Below are 16938 nucleotides of genomic sequence, written 5' to 3' on the forward strand. Positions count from 1 at the left end.
CCCGAATCTGCATGACAGTGTCTTCCATTGCAGACACTGCAAAGCTCCAGGCAGACATCAACCAAATCTTTCAGTGGGCTGCAGAAAACAATATGAAGTTCAACGATGAGAAATTTCAATTACTCAGATATGGTAAACATGAGGAAATTAAATCGTCATCAGAGTACAAAACAAATTCTGGCCACAAAATAGAGCGAAACACCAACGTCAAAGACCTGGGAGTGATCATGTCGGAGGATCTCACCTTCAAGGACCATAACATTGTATCAATCGCATCTGCTAGAAAAATGACAGGATGGATAATGAGAACCTTCAAAACTAGGGAGGCCAAGCCCATGATGACACTCTTCAGGTCACTTGTTCTATCTAGGCTGGAATATTGCTGCACACTAACAGCACCTTTCAAGGCAGGTGAAATTGCCGACCTAGAAAATGTACAGAGAACTTTCACGGCACGCATAACGGAGATAAAACACCTCAATTACTGGGAGCGCTTGAGGTTTCTAAACCTGTATTCCCTGGAACGCAGGAGGGAGAGATACATGATTATATACACCTGGAAAATCCTAGAGGGACTAGTACCGAACTTGCACACGAAAATCACTCATTACGAAAGCAAAAGACTTGGCAGACGATGCACCATCCCCCCAATGAAAAGCAGGGGTGTCACTAGCACGTTAAGAGACCATACAATAAGTGTCAGGGGCCCGAGACTGTTCAACTGCCTCCCAGCACACATAAGGGGGATTACCAACAGACCCCTGGCAGTCTTCAAGCTGGCACTGGACAAGCACCTAAAGTCAGTTCCGGATCAGCCGGGCTGTAGCTCGTATGTTGGTTTGCGTGCAGCCAGCAGCAACAGCCTGGTTGATCAGGCTGTGATCCACCAGGAGGCCTGGTCTCAGACCGGGCCGCGGGGGCGTTGACCCCCGGAACTCTCTCCAGGTAAACTCCAGGTAAACGTTCAGAAATCGACGCGTCAGACAACGAAGTGTGTAAAATATTTACCTTGGTGTCAGTAGAGAAGGCGAGGCCAGACACACGGTGTGTGTGAGCCTCCTTCATGATACTGACGGTGTTACAGGTAGTGGTGTCCCACACGGTGATATAAGCTTCCTTGCCCACCTGTCCAGTAGCTGCCAGGCTCCTGTCACCCGTCACTGCTAGGCTGATCACCACACACATACATATCAGATACTATCACTGGTGAAGCCATGTGGAAAGTGGCTGGCTAATGTGGCTGAAGTAGAGTCCCCCTCCAGATGAAAGTACCTTTTTTAAATTAATGTCTAATTTTTCACTCACGGTAGTTTAAGAAATTTCACATACAGTAAAAATTTACATGTTGATTTGATTTTTTTTAATCTGAAATCCCGGCTGTGCCACCGGGCACTGCAATTAGTTTTCTCGTCCTGAAACATCTTGTACTATTTCATTGTTAGGTAATAGGAAGAACCAGTTGACTCATTCAGCAAAACCAGCTCAGTAAAGTTATACAACTGCATAAGATACTTTGGCAAAATTAAACTATTTCATATTACTAAGTATGAGTCAGGTTACTACGTTATTTTTGGAGAAAAATTTCAAACTCTCAGATCAAAAACTTGCATAAGTAGTTAGCTATAAGAACATAATAATAAAGAGGCACTAGAGCAGGCCTAGTAGCCCATGCCAGGTACGTCTTGAAACCATTCTCACTCATAAATCTAAATGCTGTACCGTTTCGCTGTCACAATAGCGTAGCTGGAAGAACTCACACATACCGTATATACACCGAGGGGTGTGAGTGGAGAGGTATAGTGATGCCAGGCTACGTGGACCTTCACTGATACTAACAGTATGTAGATAAAGACATGTATGACCAGTTCAAGACTTTTATAGGAGAAAGCGTTGCCCTACAAGTGACTCCAGTTCTAATCTGCTTAGGAATGAAGAAGCAACTTGAGGTGAAACGTTTCCTCTATAAATGTCTTGAATATGTGCCTTTGTAATCTTTTAACTACTGCTCACAGGATGGGTATAGGGTGCATAACAAAACTATTAAAGTAACTAGGCAAAAATCCCCTCACATCTGCCTTACCTACCTGGTGATGTCATTGTTATGACCGGTATAGAAGCTCTGTTTTGTATTGGTAACATCATGGACAACGCCTAGAGCGGCCACGTGGTACACGAGGTGACCATCCTTATTGACCTTAACGTTGTTGCTGGCAGCTTGACCATTGTAGCCGAACACCCAGGCCAGCTCCAGACACCCGTCTGGCAGTTGGCGTGACCCCATCATCAGGAATGACCGTCACGGCACCAGTGGCTGCAACAACATTGTGGTCTGAACAATAAATACCGTGGCTGAAACAATATTGTAACTGGAACAATTAATAACTAATACACAGAACTATGGCTGCAACAATTACCAACATACACATAGCACTGTGGCTGCAACAATTACCAACATACACATAGCGCTGTGGCTGCAACAATTACCAACCTACACATAGCGCTGTGGCTGCAATAATTACCAACCTACACATAGCGCTGTGGCTGCAACAATTACCAACCTACACATAGCACTGTGGCTGCAACAATTACCAACCTACACATAGCGCTGTGGCTGCAACAATTACCAACCTACACATAGCGCTGTGGCTGCAACAATTACCAACCTACACATAGCGCTGTGGCTGCAATAATTACCAACCTACACATAGCGCTGTGGCTGCAACAATTACCAACCTACACATAGCACTGTGGCTGCAACAATTACCAACATACACATAGCACTGTGGCTGCAACAATTACCAACTAACACACAGGACTATAAAAGCTTTGACAATTGAGGATTAACAATGGCTACAACAATTAACAACTGACAAAACACCGTGACTGGAATAATTCACACTCCACCACACTGACACTAGTTTTAGGTACAACTAAATGCATTTCGGTCACTGCACGATCCGAGAAAGGCATCCCCGTGTTTCACAACCCTAGTCCCTGCACTTCAACGAGGAGAATAATGCAGAGTGCGGCATAAGTTTGTAATGCAGTTAAATATTAGTGTTGAAGATTTTAAGTGAATCAGAAGAGGCATTCATAAGTTATCACAAGGAAACTAACATCCCAAATTCTTGAATAAAAATAAACAAATTAGGACATGTACAGCCCAGCACAAATTCAAACTTTCCACCAGGAAACAAACATTATAACACTAGAAGTGTATTAAGGATCTACAACAGCGTCATATTTCAGTATAATGATACCAGAAGTTTTTAGAAGGTACAGCGGCATCATACTTCAGTATCACAACACTCGAAGTGTATTAAGTAGGTACACCAGCATCATACTTGAGTATCATTACACTAGAAGTGTATTAAGTAGGTACAGCATGTCATACTTCAGTATTGTGGAAAATACTGTATATATTTTCCAGAAATTCAGTATTTATATGTAAATAGATGGCCATACTATATTTAATAATATTTATGTCATAGAAAACGGAAAGCCTGCGTCTGCGCAGAAGGAAACTCGCCATCTTGGTTTTGAATTTTGTACAAACGTTGGTGTAATGAGAAGAATTTTTCGTACTCTAGAGGTTAAAATTGTGTTGACACCTCTCAAATAGGAGGCGAAGTTGGTGGATGTGCATTCCTGCATAACTTGAGATATCAGACGACTGGACAAGACAGCTCCAGGAACCTCAGATAAGCTCTCTAGATTTGTGTGTAATTCTGGCCAGCATTATTTTCATAGATTTAGTTAGAGTGAGGTTTTCTGAGTATGATACACATTAATCTCCAGTCAAATTGGTGAGTGATATTAAGATATATTTTCCTTCTGTTATGTAATTGTGTATATATATAACCATTTATTATTTTTAATATACAGTCCACAAATTTATATATTTACCAGCATTCCTCGTGATGTATATTTCATTTAATTAATAGGTTCAGAGCAACTTGTGGTTATGACAGTGGTAGGTATCGAAGGGGGACATTTTTGTGACCTAGGTGTCCCAAATTCCTACTTGTCTATGTAACATTAATAAATAATAATTATCTTTGTTATCATTTACTGTTATGTACATAATTAGTTACATTCAGATAAATGCAATTTTCCACATTTAAATTTGCCCGTTGGTCCTTCTTGAACCGGAGGTAATTAGTGAAGTCATTTATTGGTTAATTACTTAATAATTATATGTGAAATGACAGAAGGAGGTGGATGTTAAATTCACAAATTTATTTAATGTGTAGTGGATTATAATTATTACAATATTAATTTTGATAAGTCAACTCTGGCTAAGTTTATATTAATTTGTATAATATTAATTTGATAAGACAATTCTGGCCAAGATTTATATCAGTGTATGTGTAATTGATAAGAAAAGTGTGTCTAAAGATTATAATGTGTATAATATTAATTTTGCTATGCCAAATTCTGGCAAGGATTATATTAATTTGTTTAATATTAATTTTGATAAGCCAAGTTTGGCTAAAGGTTTGTATTAATGCACATTTAAAATTATATTATAACTTCTTGCATGTGTAATTGCTAAGCTCAAGTAGCTAGGATTTATTCAAAGGTAGGTTGTGTCAGTGTTGTGAGCTGTAATCAGTGTTATTAATTGGGTTGAATTTAATACATTGCATCATGGCTGAAAATGAGGAAATTAATGTAGAAGACAAACATATGGAATATAGAGCAAAGAAAGCATCACTGCAAGCTAGAAAGGCAATGTTCGTCATGTAACAAAAGCATACAATAAATGTTTGGAATTAATGAATCAAGAAACTGTGAATACTGATGATTTAAAATTGTATTTAGATGCTTTAGGGAATAGATATGATTCATACAAATTATATTACAACAAATATGAAGGAGATTTATTAGTAAACTGTGTAGATTAGACTGAAGTAGATCTCATAATTAATCAGTATTATGAATTAGAGGAAAAGATTCTTTCTTGTAAAAGTCAGGCCTTGAATAAATTAAAATGTGTAAACCAGGCAGTTAATCAGTCTGCTCCAACAAATAATATGTCTTTGCCAAAACTCCCAAAACTATGTTTACCTGTATTTAATCCTGGTGAAAATTGGGAGGAATTTTGGTCAATTTTTAAAGCAGCTGTGCATGGCAGGAGTGACCTAGCCTGTGTAACTAAATTATTTTACCTCAAAGGGCAGGTAAGAGGAGGTGCTCACATACTCATACAAGCCTTTCCCAATGTAAATGACTCTTACAAGGAAGCAATTGACTTGTTGAAAGTCACTTACGGTAATATAGAACAAAGTAGGTTGGATCTAGTGAATACCATTATTAATTTAAAATCTCCAGATCACACTTACAAAAGTTTACAGCAGTTTAGAGTTAAACTGGAGAGCACTCTCAAAACTTTAAGTAATAAATATAATCTGAAGGAATCAGACTGGTTATTGAGTGCCATGGTACAGAATAAATTAAGCTGTAAAACACTTGAATGACTCTCCAACAAATATCACAAGGATTATTTTGGTCTGGAGGAAATAAGACTAGGTCTACAAGAATTGATTGTGCAGTTGCAGACCAGCCAACTAACTCATTTTAAAGATGCAACACATGATAACTCTGAGGTATCTGCCAAGTTTCACAAAGGGAAAAATTATCCTAATGTTAATAATCAAAATTCATTTCCTAAAAGGAGTTACATAGGGGCATATCAAGGAGCAGGAATCAGAAATAATGATTCTCCACAAGGTAAGAAGAATAAGTACCCTCCTAAGAGTAGCCCAGTTAATAAGAAACCAGTCAAAGAAAGGAGAGATTGTCTCTTCTGCATTATATTCACACCACACATTGCCCTCAGACATGACATCTCCACTGCCTCCAGCCTTCTCCTCGCTGCAACATTCATCACCCATGCTTCACACCCATATAAGAGCATTGGTAAAACTATACTCTCATGCATTCCCCTCTTTGCCTCCAAGGACAAAGTTCTTTGTCTCCACAGACTCCTAAGTGCACCACTCACCCTTTTCCCCTCATCAATTCTATGATTCACCTCATCTTTCATATACCCATCTGCTGACACGTCCACTCCCAAATATCTGAATACATTCACCTCCTCCATACTCTCTCCCTCCAATCTGATATCCAATCTTTCATCACCTAATCTTTTTGTTATCCTTGTAACCTTACTCTTTCCTGTATTCACTTTTAATTTTCTTCTTTTGCACACCCTACCAAATTCATCCACCAATCTCTGCAACTTCTCTTCAGAATCTCCCAAGAGCACAGTGTCATCAGCAAAGAGCAACTGTGACAACTCCCACTTCATGTGTGATTCTTTATCTTTTAACTCCACGCCTCTTGCCAAGACCCTCGCATTTACTTCTCTTACAACCCCATCTATAAATATATTAAACAACCACGGTGACATCACACATCCTTGTCTAAGGCCTACTTTTTCTGGGAAATAATTTCCCTCTTTCCTACATACTCTAACTTGAGCCTCACTATCCTCGTAAAAACTCTTCACTGCTTTCAGTAACCTACCTCCTACACCATACACCTGCAACATCTGCCACATTGCCCCCCTATCCACCCTGTCATACGCCTTTTCCAAATCCATAAATGCCACAAAGACCTCTTTAGCCTTATCTAAATACTGTTCACTTATATGTTTCACTGTAAACACCTGGTCCACAAATTTATATATTTATCAGTATTCCTGGTGTATGTATATTTCATTTAATTAATAGGTCCAGAGCAACTTGTGGTTATGACAGTGGTAGGTATCGAAGGGGGACATTTTTTGCGACCTAGGTGTCCCAAATTCCTACTTGTCTATGTAACATTGATAAATAATAATTATCTTTGTTATCATTTACTGTTATGTACATAATTAGTTACATTCAGATAAATGCAATTTTCCACAAGTATCATAACAATAATAGTGTATTAAGGAGGTACAGCAGCGTCATATTTTGTATTGACTACCAAGGAGGGAGAAACAACGCATTATCATGCGAGTGTTCAAAGCTGAATTAATAATATAAATAGTAAGGCACTTCGACAGGAGGGAGTTCTATATATGTGCTACACATTGCTGGCTTGGCGTATATATGCACTCCACGTCTCTGGCTTGACGTATATATGCGCTACACACCACTGGCTTGGCGTATATATGCACTACGTCTCTGGCTCGACGTATATATGTGCTACACGTAGCTGCCTTGCCGTATATGTACTACATGTCGCCGGCTCGGCGTATATATACGCTACACGTCATTAACATCTCACTGGTAATAATGAAGTTACTTTCTCATGAAATGGAGAGAAACCGACCTAGTAGCGATAATGCAAGTCTTTAGAAGCTACCATGATGCTAGGGGCCAACACCATTCCACAAAAATACGATAGCTATAGCCAGTAAACCTGGATTTCAATCTTGGAGGAGGAGAGGCTAATCTAGAGCGTGTCAGATATGGAAAAATACCCCGACTTTGCCCACTGTAAATAAAGCACTAACACTTTTTTGCATGTGTGTGTGCAACCTAATTCATACCTGCATAAACAACTCATTACAAATGTAACCAGATATAATTATGTAAACAGTTCATTCCCACTGTAACTTGTTCAGATATAAGAACTTTACGGTTCAGTCCCTGGACCCATTTTGTGACTGTAATCGACTACCACCCACAGGATGAGTATAGGGTGCATAATATAAATATTAAATTAAGTCCTTAGAGAGCCAGTGATGGGTCGTCATCTGATGAAGACCTGTGTCAAGACATGGCCAATATATAACTGAACGAATAAATATTCTTTCTATTGGGACTAGAGAAGCCAAACGTGACGAAATGTTTCCTCAATAAATGTCTTGAATTATGCATAAATGTTTTTATCCACATTACCATAGATTCATTCAGGAGGCAGTTATAGACACACTTCACACATCTTAAGGTAATCACAGACTAACCAAAAGACAGGAATACTAATTACTGAAGTAATGCTTTAGACTAGAGTTACCTTAGTGAGGCTGAGCGTAAGGTTAAACTGGAGGGTGCGGTGGACGCTCACTGACTGACTCTGCTACCTCAGTCCCTGGTTGACTGACCACACTGTCTATCAGTCTCCAGTCACAAACTTACTTTCCTAATATTTTAAGATCTTAATTCCAAATCTCATTCAACCTTCAGTCACTTTTATCATGAAGCTCGTAATCAATTAAGAGATTAATGTTTTGAAGGAAACAGTTCGGAAGTGTGTAACTAGGGAAGGAGTAGAGTGGTAAGGGAGAACCGTCGTCACAACAAATAGCACGTAAATACTGGAATCTGTGCTACAGTTCTTAGCACTCCAGACCCCCCACACTGGAATATGTGACGTCATTCAAAGCACCCCCAGACCTGAAGATCTACACCCACAATGGAATATACGGCACCATTCCCAGTACTCTAGATCTCACTCTCCACTCACTGGAATAATTCATGGGAACACTGTGGTCTTTTATTTTTAACAAAGTGAAATCTTAGCTCCCGTAGACCTATTGTTGCTTAAGCCTGAATGATGAGACATTTCCTGACGAATAAAATACCACAACTGTTTATACTCGTGGGCTCACCAGCCTCATTCAGTGAAACTGCTCCGTCTCTTAGGTGCCGGCACTTATAATATACTGACAGTAGAGTTCTGTTTATTTATATGACCTAGGAATTAAAGTTTCCATATAATAAATTTTATGAACGAGTATGTGTGTTCGTGTGTATTTATCTATTTGTAGCTACAAGAGCAGAACTATCAAACCATACCACGGGCGGGGTTAGAACCCGCGATCAGGATCAGGATCGCGAGTTCTAACCCCGCCCGTAGTATGGTTTGTTTGCGATCGTGTCATTACGATTTCATGAGTCGAGCAGAGTTATGCTCGTGGTGTCCAGTTTGCAATAATTTAATCAATAATTTGATGGTGAGTGTGAGTACGTGAGGGAAAGTTATAACAGCCGCAGTAGTTCCCAAAATATCTCTAAAACAAAGGTCGGAAAATGTCAGAAATAAAATATGCAGTGTGCAGTGTTGTACGTACCGGGAAGATAGTCTAGCATCAGTTATACACTCTTAAGCAGAGATACTAAATAAACACTATTACGACAACTGACATGATAACATATGTGGAAAATTACATTTATCTGAATGTAACTTATTATGTACATAACAGTAAATGATAACAAAGATAATTATTATTTATCAATGTTACATAGACAAGTAGGAATTTGGAACACCTAGGTCGCAAAAAATGTCCCCCTTCGATACCTACCACTGTCATAACCACAAGTTGCTCTGGACCTATTAATTAAATGAAATATACATACACAATAACAAAAACAAAAACAAAAACAATAACAAAAACAATAACAAAAACATAAAGTGGGACCAAGTAAACCAAGTCCTAACCGATATAAGCTGGGAAGATATACTAAGCAACACAGACCCCAACTTATGCCTAGAACAGATTAACTTGGTGGCACTCGATGTATGCACGAGACTTATTCCTCTAAGAAAAAGGAGGAGTAGATGTAAAATAGAAAGAGACAGGCGCTCCCTTTACAGGCGACGGAAAAGAATAACAGAGCGGCTAAAAGAGGTCAATATATCTGAAATGCGTAGGGAGACACTGGTCAGAGAAATAGCAAGCATCGAACTTAAGCTAAAGGAATCTTAAAGGAGTCAGGAATCGCGGGAAGAACTAAAAGCCATAAATGAAATCGAAAGAAACCCAAAGTATTTCTTCTCCTATGCCAAATCAAAGTCGAGAACAACGTCCAGTATTGGGCCCCTACTTAAACAAGATGGGTCCTACACAGATGACAGCAAGGAAATGAGTGAGCTACTCAAGTCCCAATATGACTCAGTTTTTAGCAAGCCGCTAACCAGACTGAGAGTCGAAGATCAAAATGAATTTTTTATGAGAGAGCCACAGAATTTGGTTAACACAAGCCTATCCGAAGTTATCCTGACGCCAAATGACTTCGAACAGGCGATAAATGACATGCCCATGCACTCTGCCCCAGGGACAGACTCATGGAACTCCGTGTTCATCAAGAACTGCAAGAAGCCCCTATCACGAGCCTTTTCCATCCTATGGAGAGGGAACATGGACACGGGGGTCGTCCCACAGTTACTAAAAACAACAGACATAGCCCCACTCCACAAAGGGGGCAGTAAAGCAACAGCAAAGAACTACAAACCGATAGTACTAACATCCCATATCATAAAAATCTTTGAAAGGGTCCTAAGAAGCAAGATCACCACCCATCTAGAAACCCATCAGTTACACAACCCAGGGCAACATGGGTTTAGAACAGGTCGCTCCTGTCTGTCTCAACTATTGGAGCACTACGACAAGGTCCTAAATGCACTAGAAGACAAAAAGAATGCAGATGTAATATATACAGACTTTGCAAAAGCCTTCGACAAGTGTGACCATGGCGTAATAGCGCACAAAATGCGTGCTAAAGGAATAACAGGAAAAGTCGGTCGATGTATCTATAATTTCCTCACTAACAGAACACAGAGAGTAGTCGTCAACAGAGTAAAGTCCGAGGCAGCTACGGTGAAAAGCTCTGTTCCACAAGGCACAGTACTCGCTCCCATCTTGTTCCTCATCCTCATATCCGACATAGACAAGGATGTCAGCCACAGCACCGTGTCTTCCTTTGCAGATGACACCCGAATCTGCATGACAGTGTCTTCCATTGCAGACACTGCAAGGCTCCAGGCGGACATCAACCAAATCTTTCAGTGGGCTGCAGAAAACAATATGAAGTTCAACGATGAGAAATTTCAATTACTCAGATATGGTAAACATGAGGAAATTAAATCTTCATCAGAGTACAAAACAAATTCTGGCCACAAAATAGAGCGAAACACCAACGTCAAAGACCTGGGAGTGATCATGTCGGAGGATCTCACCTTCAAGGACCATAACATTGCATCAATCGCATCTGCTAGAAAAATGACAGGATGGATAATGAGAACCTTCAAAACTAGGGAGGCCAAGCCCATGATGACACTCTTCAGGTCACTTGTTCTATCTAGGCTGGAATATTGCTGCACACTAACAGCACCTTTCAAGGCAGGTGAAATTGCTGACCTAGAAAATGTACAGAGAACCTTCATGGCACGCATAACAGAGATAAAACACCTCAATTACTGGGAGCGCTTGAGGTTCCTAAACCTGTATTCCCTGGAACGCAGGTGGGAGAGATACATGATTATATACACCTGGAAAATCCTAGAGGGACTAGTACCGAACTTGCACACGAAAATCACTCACTACGAAAGCAAAAGACTTGGCAGACGATGCAACATCCCCCCAATGAAAAGCAGGGGTGTCACTAGCACGTTAAGAGACCATACAATAAGTGTCAGAGGCCCGAGACTGTTCAACTGCCTCCCAGCATACATAAGGGAGATTACCAACAGATCCCTGGCAGTCTTCAAGCTGGCACTGGACAAGCACCTAAAGTCGGTTCCTGACCAGCCAGGCTGTGGCTCGTACGTTGGTTTGCGTGCAGCCAGCCGTAACAGCCTGGTTGATCAGGCTCTGATCCACCAGGAGGCCTGGCCACAGACCGGGCCGCGGGGGCGTTGACCCCCGGAACTCTCTCCAGGTAAACTCCAGGTAAACACCAGGAATACTGGTAAATATATAAATTTGTGGACTGTATATTAAAAATAATAAATGGTTATATATATATACACAATTACATAACAGAAGGAAAATATATCTTAATATCACTCACCAATTTGAATGGAGATTAATGTGTATCATACTCAGAAAACCTCACTCTAACTAAATCTATGAAAATAATGCTGGCCAGAATTACACACAAATCTAGAGAGCTTATCTGAGGTTCCTGGAGCTGTCTTGTCCAGTCGTCTGATATCTCAAGTTATGCAGGAATGCACATCCACCAATTTCGCCTCCTATTTGAGAGGTGTCAGCACAATTTTAACCTCTAGAGCACGAAAAATTCTTCCCCATTCACCAACGTTTCTAACACAAATTAAAAAAAACAAGATGGCGAGTGACCCCCCCCCAGCCACAGGTTTCCCATTTTCGATAACATACTTCTTTTAAAAATACAATATAGGGCATCTATTTACCTATAAATTACCATATTTCCGGAAAATATATACAGTATTTTCCACACTGCGGCCAGCTGGAGTTCGTTGCTAAACGACTCAAATTGCTCATTTGACAATGGTGGAGGACCTGGGTACATATAGGATCTGGCATCCACACAGCGACATATTACACAAGATTTAATCACCCATTTTACACTTTGCCGTCCTTGTGGAATCCAGAAAGTTTCCCTAATACAATTTAAGGTATCTTGTACCCCACCATGCATTACATTTTTATGGGCATTTAGAACAATTAAATTTGTTAGATGATGAGTTTTGGGCAGTAAGATAGGGTGTTTAGCATAATCACCCAATTCCGCATTTTGTAACCTACCTCTGCACCTAATTACATTGTTCTCTAAATACAGCCCCAATTTCTCTATTATGGAACCTTTCACAATTTTTCTTTCTATCATCAATTTAATCTCATTTCCATAGATTTCTTCTTGTACCCTCTTTATCCAATATGCAAGAGGATGTGAAAACTTATATGAAATATTCATCTTGTTTAGAAATTTAAACACCAACTTAGTTACATTGATTAGTTTGGGTAAAGAAGAATACCTATTTATATCAATGGCTAAGGGAGGACAAACTATTGGAGCAGTGGTCACAGTAATTTCAACAGGAGCAATATACGCCTTTTGTACAGCCCTTTAAACCATGATATAGCATTTACAAATTTAGCATAAGGTAAACCTCGAGACAAGAAATCAGCTGGATTCTCCTCACCAGGTATATGATTAAATGTTAACATATGCTGACCCAAACTATTATACTTCTCTTGTATCTGATTAATTTCAGTGACTCTGTTTTGTACGTACACAATTTTACTGTTTCCATTATGAATCCATTGTAAGGATACCTCATTATCAGACCAAATTACAGTGTCACTAATATTTATCTCCTGCAACTTATTTCTTATATAATTAGCTAATTTGACACCTACATAAATGGCTGTTAATTCCAACTGAGGTAAGGTACGTGATTTAATTGGAGACACTTTAGCCTTAGACATAACAAGAGAAATAACACTATTACATTGAAGATAAGCAACTGCTCCATATGCCAATTTTGAAGCATCACAAAAAATGTGGAGTACATTTTTCCCATTTGGATTGGCCACATGGCATGGGAACTCCAACACTGGAATTTTTTCATAATCACCAATTAAGTCATCCCACCTGTTAATGAATTCCTCAGGTAGAATTTCATCCCAAGCACATTTAAGTTTCCATGCTTCCTGAATTAATAATTTCCCTCTTATAGTAAGGGGTGACACTAAACCTAGTGGATCAAAACATTTGGAAACTTCAGCAAGCAAAACTCTCTTAGTTAATTTATTGGGCATACTGTAATTATTAGGTTTTAACATTAACAAATCTCTCTCAGTATCCCAAGTTAATCCCAATACATTACTACATTTTGCTACTTCATCTCCAGGGTAATCTTTACTTATTTTGCCCTTTAATTTGGACGAATTACTATTCCATTCCCTCAGAGGCATATTTGCACTTTGCATTATTTTATTAGCCTCTCCATAAGTCATTAACAGTTCCTCTTCAGTTGACATCACACCCAGGAAATTGTCCACATAAAATTGTTTGCTCATTACTTACTCAATGGACTTCCCATACGTTTAAGGTGTGCATTTATCATCGCTTGAAGTAGGAACGGACTGGATGTAGCACCAAATAATACGCTCCTAAAGCGAAAGGTTTTCAGAGGGCTAAGTGGGTCACTAGGATTCTCAGGCCATAAGAAGCGGGTACAATCCCGGTCAGCCTCTTGTAAACCCACTCTTAGGAAAGCTTTACTTATATCAGCCGTAAAGGCATAATACTTCACTCTGAAATTTAATAAGATATCTCCTAATTTTTCTGTCAACGACGGACCTGTCATCAGTCATTTAAACTAGGTACAGTTTTGTTACTCCTGGCACTACAATTAAACACAATTCTCAGAGGATTGGTCTTAGAACCCTTCTCCACTCCGTGATGTGGCAAATAGTGACCATAAATTTTGGCTTGCTCAGGAGGTACCTCTTCTATAAATTTATTAATTAACTGCTCAGCAATTGTATCATTATAGGCAGTTAACAATTCTGGTGTCTTACTCAGTTCGCGGAGCTGAGCCTTTAATTGTCCATATGCCATTCTGTAATTAGTGGGTAATTCTGGATGGTTGAGTCTCCACGGAAGTCGTACCCAGTATTGTCCAGATTCAAATTTTACATCTCTCAGGTATTGATCCTGAGTAAAAGAATCGTCTAGACTTTCTTCATTTACATTTATTCCAATGCTGTCTAATTCCCACAATTTATGCACTGGCTCAACACCATCCTCTATGGAAGAATTATACTGGGGTACGATTTCATGAGTAAGACACACAGTTGTATTTGTAGTTTCCTCTAGTCATGAATTATTATTATGAGGAATCCTACCATACATTACATGGCCTCCTGCAGTCTTCAAAAGGGTGACACCACATTTCTTTATCATACCCTTTACAAAGGAGGCATAATAGTCACTACCTATCAAAATATTTATTGGGCCTACAGAATCATCACTTACACCTGAAGGTGCTAAATTTACATTATGTGAAAGTCTTTCTGTAGCTTTACTAAGCCCTACTGTAGTTAATTTTCTATGGAAGTCTATCTACAATTACTGCATTAACACTTTTTTTTCTCATTGCCCAACCTGACAGTTACATAAACAGTGTCATACAATTGAGACCTTTTATCCGAGAGAAAACCAAATAATTTTAAAGTTGTGGGATCTCCCATCTGTACTTTCACACCATCAAGACATTTACGTTTTATGAAAGTGCGCTGGGATCCCTGGTCCAATAATGCATTTACATTTTTTGATTTATGCCTTTTATCATCAATTTTTACCTGTAACACAGGCAAGGCTACTTCAGCAAAACCATCATTATTAATATTAGCAGCAATTTTTACATTAGCTACTGTTGTGTCAGGATTGTCAACATTATCATTATTATCAACATTATCATACAGACCCTTACACATGACTATATGGTGTCTTCCTTTGTGACATTGATAACAGAAGTTTAATTTGGCATAACAATCCTTTACATTGTGATTACCCAAACACCTGATACATCTGTCAAGTTCCTCCAATCTTTCAACTTTATCATACCAGGAACTGTATGCATTGCAACTCTTAGAAAAATGAGTACCCTTGCAGAAGAGACAAGCTCTCTTTTCTTTGACTGGTTTCTTATTAACTGGGCTACTCTTAGGAGGGTACTTATTCTTCTTACCTTGTGGAGGATCATTATTTCTGATTCCTCCTACTTCATATGCATCTCTGCAACTATTTTTAGGAAATGAATTTTGATTATTACTATTGGGATAATTTCTCCCTTTGTGAAACTTGACAGATACCTCAGAGTTATCATGTGTTGCATCTTTAAAATGAGTTAGTTGGCTGGTCTGCAACTGCACAATCAATTCTTGTAGACCTAGTCTTATTTCCTCCAGACCAAAATAACCCTTGTGATATTTGTTGGAGAGCCATTCAAGTGTTTTACAGCTTAATTTATTCTGTACCATGGCACTCAATAACCAGTCTGATTCCTTCAGATTATATTTATTACTTAAAGTTTTGAGAGTGCTCTCCAGTTTAACTCTAAACTGCTGTAAACCTTTGTAAGTGTGATCTGGAGATGTTAAATTAATAATGGTATTCACTAGATCCAACCTACTTTGTTCTATATTACCATAAGTGACTTTCAACAAGTCCATTGCTTCCTTGTAAGAGTCATTTACATTGGGAAAGGCTTGTATGAGTATGTGAGCACCTCCTCTTACCTGCCCTTTGAGGTAAAATAATTTAGTTACACAGGCTAGGTCACTCCTGCCATGCACAGCTGCTTTAAAAATTGACCAAAATTCCTCCCAATTTTCACCAGGATTAAATACAGGTAAACATAGTTTTGGGAGTTTTGGCAAAGACATATTATTTGTTGGAGCAGACTGATTAACTGCCTGGTTTACACATTTTAATTTATTCAAGGCCTGACTTTTACAAGAAAGAATCTTTTCCTCTAATTCATAATACTGATTAATTATGAGATCTACTTCAGTCTCATCTACACAGTTTACTAATAAATCTCCTTCATATTTGTTGTAATATAATTTGTATGAATCATATCTATTACCTAAAGCATCTAAATACAATTTTAAATCATCAGTATTCACAGTTTCTTGATTCATTAATTCCAAACATTTATTGTATGCTTTTGTTACATGACGAACATTGCCTTTCTAGCTTGCAGTGATGCTTTCTTTGCTCTATATTCCATATGTTTGTCTTCTACATTAATTTCCTCATTTTCAGCCATGATGCAATGTATTAAATTCAACCCAATTAATAACACTGATTACAGCTCACAACACTGACACAACCTACCTTTGAATAAATCCCAGCTACTTGAGCTTAGCAATTACACATGCAAGAAGTTATAATATAATTTTAAATGTGCATTAATACAAACCTTTAGCCAAACTTGGCATATCAAAATTAATATTAAACAAATTAATATAATCCTTGCCAGAATTTGGCATAGGAAAATTAATATTATACACATTATAATCTTTAGACACACTTTTCTTATCAATTACACATACACTGATATAAATCTTGGCCAGAATTGTCTTATCAAATTAATATTATACAAATTAATATAAACTTAGCCAGAGTTGACTTATCAAAATTAATATTGTAATAATTATAATCC

General features: G+C 38.7%; 1 protein-coding gene across 2 annotated transcripts in view; it reads right to left on the reverse strand.

The window, feature by feature from the left end:
* The window catches only part of LOC128688780 (echinoderm microtubule-associated protein-like 6), an 85424-nt gene extending 77172 nt beyond the window's left edge, over positions 1–8252 (reverse strand). Inside the window, exons 1-3 of one of the 2 annotated variants that reach the window (XR_011392074.1) lie at positions 8011–8252; positions 2085–2311; positions 1009–1168 (exon numbers count right to left, since the gene is read on the reverse strand). Coding sequence is in view for 1 of the 2 variants with exons in the window: in XM_070085510.1 (XP_069941611.1) it covers positions 1009–1168; positions 2085–2284 (360 nt within the window). In the remaining variant the exon portion in view is untranslated. The remainder of the gene's footprint in view (positions 1–1008; positions 1169–2084; positions 2312–8010) is intronic. The other variant, XM_070085510.1, reaches the window with a different exon arrangement.
* Between the last annotated feature and the right edge of the window lie 8686 nt (positions 8253–16938).

This window comes from Cherax quadricarinatus, chromosome 16 (assembly GCF_038502225.1).
Source record: "Cherax quadricarinatus isolate ZL_2023a chromosome 16, ASM3850222v1, whole genome shotgun sequence".
NCBI classification, from domain to species: Eukaryota; Metazoa; Arthropoda; class Malacostraca; order Decapoda; family Parastacidae; genus Cherax; species Cherax quadricarinatus.